Source organism: Entamoeba dispar, genomic scaffold (assembly GCF_000209125.1).
Source record: "Entamoeba dispar SAW760 scf_1105229460127 genomic scaffold, whole genome shotgun sequence".
NCBI classification, from domain to species: domain Eukaryota; phylum Evosea; order Mastigamoebida; family Endamoebidae; genus Entamoeba; species Entamoeba dispar.
In genome coordinates this window covers 96,055-101,751 of record NW_001854037.1, presented here as the reverse complement: position 1 = coordinate 101,751, position 5,697 = coordinate 96,055, and the positions used below count along the sequence as shown (strand labels likewise).

Below are 5,697 nucleotides of genomic sequence, written 5' to 3'. Positions count from 1 at the left end.
CTTTTTGTTGGTGTTTTTGATTTTCTTTAGTTCTTTTAAGTAAATTATCTTTGAAGATCAACCAATGATTGAACTGGATTTGTTCTTTGTGTGTTTTGAATATTTTTAACATTAGTAGTATGAGAGGATTTATTGATAATAGGACTAGAAATTCTCTTTTTGGATGAACTTTCATTAGGGATGATTTGTAATGAGTTATTGATTGATTTAGGAGTGAAAGTAGTGGTAAGAGATGGACGAGTATTAAGATTTTGTTGAATAGACTTCGTTTTTGTTTGTTTAAAGTCTCTAATGATTTGATACATCTCATTGATTTTGTCTAAGATACATTTAAGATTAATAGCATGTTGTTTATTCCATTGAACTTGTTCTTCTTGCATCTCAAAGATTTTTTCATTCTGAAACTTAATTCCATCAAGTAATTGGATGATTTCATGTGGTATTTCTTTTTGCATTAATATTCATTTTGATTTCAAGATTAAAAAATCTTCTTTTCAACTTTTTTTATCGGAAAGTTCAAGAAAATGAAAGTTAATTTCAACTCACAAGAACTAAATTATTATTATGTTCATCTCACAACCTACAAGGTCAACTTGCATTGGAATTGACTTAGGAACAACAAATTCATGTATGTGTGTTTTTGATAAAACAACACCTCGAATTCTTGAGAATGCAGAAGGAAAACGAACAACACCATCTTGTGTTTCTTTTACACCAACAGGAATATTAGTTGGAGAAGCAGCAAAACGAATGGAAGCATTACATCCAACAACTACTATCAGTGGAATTAAGAGAATGATAGGATGTCAATACAAAAATGATAAACAAGAAAGAAGACCTTATAAAATTGTTAAAGGAAGGAATGGAGAAGGATGGATTCACATTAATGGGAAGACATATTCTCCAACAGAAATTTCATCAATGATTCTTAAGAAATTAAAAAAAGATGCAGAAGCTAAACTAGGGAAAAGAGTAGATGAAGCAGTTATCACATGTCCAGCATATTTTAATGATGCACAAAGACAAGCTACTAAAGATGCAGGAACACTTGCAGGATTAAAAGTTAAAAGAATTATTAATGAACCAACAGCAGCAGCATTAGCATATGGAATAGATACAAGAAAAGAAAATGAAGGAAAGAATATTGCAGTTTATGATCTTGGAGGAGGAACATTTGATATTTGTATTCTTAATATTAATAAAGGAATTTTCCAAGTTAAAGCAACTAATGGAGATACAATGCTTGGAGGAGAAGATTTTGATAAAGCTATTTGTCAATACATTGAGAAAGAATTTGAAAGAAAATATAAACGAAATCTTCAAGGAAATAAAAAAGGAATTAGTAGAATTAAAGAAGTAGCAGAGAAAGTAAAATGTGAATTATCATCAAGTGAAGAAAGTATAATTTCATTACCATATCTTGATGGACAAGATTCACTTGAAATTACAATTAATAGAAGAAAAATTGAAGAATTATGTAAAAAAATTTGTAAAAGAACAGAATATCCTTGTATTCAATGTATGAAAGATGCAAAATTAAGAAAAAAAGATATTAGTGATGTTGTACTTGTTGGAGGAATGACAAGGATGCCTTTAATTCAAAATACTGTTCATGAAATATTTGGAAAAAAACCATGTAAAAATATCAATCCTGATGAAGCTGTTGCCATTGGAGCAGCAATTCAAGCAAGTATTATTGAAGGAAAGAAAAATGACATTATTCTTGTTGATGTTACACCATTAACTTTAGGAATTGAAACTTATGGTGGAGTGATGACACCATTAATCCATAGGAATACAACAATCCCTACATCAGTTTCAAAAGATTTCACTACATCAATGGATAATCAACAAGAAGTAGATATTAAAGTATTTCAAGGAGAACGTAGAGTTACATCAAAAAATAAAAAGTTAGGAGAATTTAAATTGGTTGGAATTCCTCCAGCAAAGAAAGGTATACCAAAAATCCAAGTTACATTTGATATTGATGTTAATGGAATAGTAAAAGTTTCTGCTCTTGATAAAGGAACAGGAAAGAAAACAGGAAATCAAGTTAAATCGAATGGTGGTTTGAATGAAGATGAAATTAATCGACTAGTTAAGGAAGGAGAAGAACATGCTACTGAAGATAAGAGAAAAGAAAATTTAATTCTTCTAACCCAACGATTAAAAGAAATGATAGATAATGCACATAATCTTCAAAAAGAGTTATTAAAGAAAAAAATTGAAACAACTCAATTAGAAAAACTTATTATTCAATCTAAAAAAACTCTTACATCAGAAGATGAAAATGAAATTAAAAAAGTTATTGATCAATTAGGAGAAGAATCATCAAGTTATTCAGCTAAATTATATAATTAATTAACTTCTATCATTTTATTCTGATTTATTTTAATTATTATTAATCAATTCTTATTTTCATATCATTTAACTTCTTAATATGATTAATATTTATCTTTTTTACATAAAATACATAAATTGTGTATTCATTATATTTCATTCTTGAATGATATTATTTCCATTTATTTTATTCTTTGTTTTATTTCATTTTCTATTCTTTCATCTATTTCAATTCATTTATTTAATAATTTCATATATTGTTAAATTCTTCTATTCTACTTGTTTTGTTTATTTCATTGTTGATATACATAACTATTATTTTATCTTCTACTCTTTAATTCTGTTTGTTCTGGTATGTCTTTCTCTTTAACTATTTGTTCATATGTTCTAGTTGTTGTCCTTATTGTATTTATACAATTTTATAGTTTATTTTCATTCAGAATCAGTACTCAAAGATGTTGAGTTTATTTCTATTTATTCATTCAACTATTTGTATTATTGAATATTACTATTGAACAAACAGATTGTTTAGTTATTGTTTGATTCTAACCTTTATCCATTCAAATTCGGTTTTCATTTATTGTTTCAATATAACATTCAATATTTATTATAAAAATAAACAATAAGAATCACAGATACTGATGTATTGTGATAAATATAATGATAACATGAATGCTTTCTGTAAATTGTTATAGCATAGTACACAGTTGTGTTGTCATTGGTAAAAGATGTTGTGGTGAGTGTGATGATATGTTTTTATAAAGTTGTTGAAAAATAAAATATTGAGTTAAAGGACTAAGATGGTACTATTCTTTTGTTATGAATATGGCTTCTTTAAATTATAATAACTAATTAGAAATCTTTAATAAACAAACATTCATATTCTATTATGTTGTAAAACATAACATTTTGTTATCTAATAATCTTTAACGAAATTGAATATTAATCGGTATATCACAATGTATTTGAAATAGTTGTTATTAAATAGAAATAAGAAAGGGATGTTTAATAATAAATGTGGAAAACAAAACAGATAAAATGATAACAAAAATGAATATAAAGAGAGAATACCGAAAAGAATGATAAGTATGAAGCGTTAAGAAAATAAATAATAAACTAAGGTTTAATAGTTTTAATCAATTGTTCAGATGAGAATTTCTTCAAATCATTCAAGAAGAGTATATTTCTTTTGGTTCTTCTATATGTCTATAATCTCTTGAATGATCATTTCAATATCTCATAAGATCTTTCATATTTGATATTATAATTTATCTATTATTTCTTATTTTCCATGCAATTTTAATTCTTTCGCTTCTTAATAATCTAGCTGTTTCTTTATTTATCAACTAACCACTGTTATTAAGACTAGAATAATTATTACTCTTATTAATCTTTCTATTTTTTTAATGTTCTTGTAATTTCATATACATATTTATTTTATTTATAAATACCTTACTCATATTCTTATCTCTTACTATTGTCATATCTGTGATTAGTGATTCTCTTTTCTTTAAATCTCTTAAATAAATATCGTGTCTTTTATGAAATTTCATTTTTATTTATTATTTTTTAATTCAAAACCATAAGTATTTTATTTCTTTTCTTCTTTTTTCTAAATTCTTCTTTTCTTATAATTAATTTCTTTGTATTTTCTTCTTCTCTTTTTATTTTTTCATCTGTACATATTTCTTATTTAATCTTTAAAGCAACCCATATATTCATTTTATCATGTTTATTCATCTGTGATTTTTTAGTGATACACAATTGAGAATGAATGATCTATTGTTGCTATTTTATTACAAATATTATCCATTGTAATTTTGGTTCATTTGTCCACCTTACTATCCTTATTCAGTTATTTGTTGTTTTTTTCTTGCTTTTTCTTTATTTGAATTATATTCATTATAGTATTAATTTTTTCAATACTTTGATTGTTTTCTTTTGGTCTCATTTTATTTCAAATCATTTTAAAATTTCATTACTTTCTTATTTCTCCATTTATGGAGAAACATGACCATATTGGCATTATCATATGGGAGGGGTTAATAAGAAAATACACAGGAAATAAACAATACAAGAAACCCCCATATGAAACAGTGTTCCAATACAATGACATCACTATGATATGGAACAAACAAATAATGCCAAAAAGTGATGGACCATATCATAAAAGACCAGATATATATGTACTAGATAAAAAGAATAAAACTGGTCTAATATTTGATATGACTATTGTGGCAGATCACAATATTAATGGAGCCTATTGGAAGAAAAGAAATATGTATAAGGAATTAAAAAATAGGCTAATGAAAATAGAGAAATTAAAGGATGTCAAAATAATTCCAGTAGTAATTTCGATTAATGGGCTAGTAAATGCGGAAAGTATTAAAATAATTAAAGAATTAAAAATCGAAATTGATATCATTAAAGAAATCAAAAACCTTGTAATTAAAAACATGATGGACGTCATGGAACACTGTTTCGACCACAACCAAACATATGATCTTGAACTACAAGACGAAGACTCAGGGATGGGATTAGTCTCCGGTGAAGCAGGAGCAATAGACACAAGTTCTATTAATACTTAATTAACTACTTTATTATTTCTTATTTCTCCATTTATTGATATATTCTTCTTGAAATTTATTTTTTATATATTTATTATTTTCTTTTTATCTTTCTTTTTTTCTTCTTCTTTCATTCAGGAACCAAAATAAGCAAAGAAATAATAGTTGAAAGGTTCAATGAAAAAATCAACAAAAAATTCACAAATAAACTATTCTTTTATTCCAATTATAAAACAAATGATGTTTATTGAAATTGGCTTGACAAAAATAGTTATTTAATATAAAAAGAACTTCAATTTTTATTTAATATAAGTTAGAAGGAATGATTAAAAGTACAAAACCCCAAAAAGAAAACAATCTACATGCTCTAATGAAAATACAGTCGACAAATAAAAGAAGAAAGTATATCTTATCTGGGTGTTATTATCTGATAACTAAAGGATGGTCATTTCTTTTTTCAAAAGAGAAAAGAATAGCAGGAAAGTTAGACCATTTCTTCCCGATTCAAAAAATATGGAATCAAAATGGGGTAATAATGTTTGATGAAAACCTTGAATATGATTTAATTATAACAGAAACAGGAGTTGTTCAATTAAACTTTGATAATGAAGGAATTCCTATAAAGAAAACATCAATTGAGACAGATAAAACAAAAAAGAAAAAGAAATTAACTTATAATGAACTTGTTATTATGAATATTCTTAATGAATATTATAATAAATATGAAGATATTGGGCGTAATACTAAACTACTTTGCACGAAAAAATCAAAAAAGACGCTTACTAGTCAA

At 25.6% G+C, this 5,697-nt stretch overlaps 3 protein-coding genes across 3 annotated transcripts in view, besides 7 other annotated features; 2 read left to right on the top strand and 1 right to left on the bottom strand.

The window, feature by feature from the left end:
* Positions 1-44: 44 nt before the first annotated feature.
* EDI_086010 (uncharacterized protein) lies at positions 45-455 on the bottom strand (the record flags this gene model as incomplete). Its single annotated transcript, XM_001736839.1, has 1 exon — positions 45-455. The coding sequence occupies one exon, from the start codon at positions 453-455 to the stop codon at positions 45-47; it is 411 nt and encodes a 136-aa protein (XP_001736891.1).
* Positions 456-564: 109 nt separating this feature from the next.
* Positions 565-2,361, top strand: EDI_086000 (heat shock 70 kDa protein, mitochondrial precursor, putative; the record flags this gene model as incomplete). Its single annotated transcript, XM_001736838.1, has 1 exon — positions 565-2,361. The coding sequence occupies one exon, from the start codon at positions 565-567 to the stop codon at positions 2,359-2,361; it is 1,797 nt and encodes a 598-aa protein (XP_001736890.1).
* Positions 2,346-2,480: a sequence feature (AT_rich).
* A 5-nt stretch (positions 2,481-2,485) lies between these two features.
* Positions 2,486-2,667: a microsatellite.
* Positions 2,668-2,939: 272 nt separating this feature from the next.
* Positions 2,940-2,960: a sequence feature (AT_rich).
* Positions 2,961-3,787: 827 nt separating this feature from the next.
* Positions 3,788-4,340: a repeat region.
* Positions 4,341-4,939: a repeat region.
* A 5-nt stretch (positions 4,940-4,944) lies between these two features.
* Positions 4,945-5,044: a repeat region.
* Positions 5,045-5,084: 40 nt separating this feature from the next.
* EDI_085980 (uncharacterized protein) overlaps positions 5,085-5,697 on the top strand; it is a gene marked incomplete at both ends in the record, with an annotated part of 1,074 nt that continues 461 nt past the window's right edge. The window contains 3 exons of the mRNA XM_001733303.1: positions 5,085-5,177; positions 5,221-5,592; positions 5,694-5,697. The exon at positions 5,694-5,697 is cut by the window's right edge and continues 461 nt beyond it. Coding sequence (XP_001733355.1) covers positions 5,085-5,177; positions 5,221-5,592; positions 5,694-5,697 — 469 coding nt within the window. The remainder of the gene's footprint in view (positions 5,178-5,220; positions 5,593-5,693) is intronic.
* Positions 5,171-5,219: a sequence feature (AT_rich).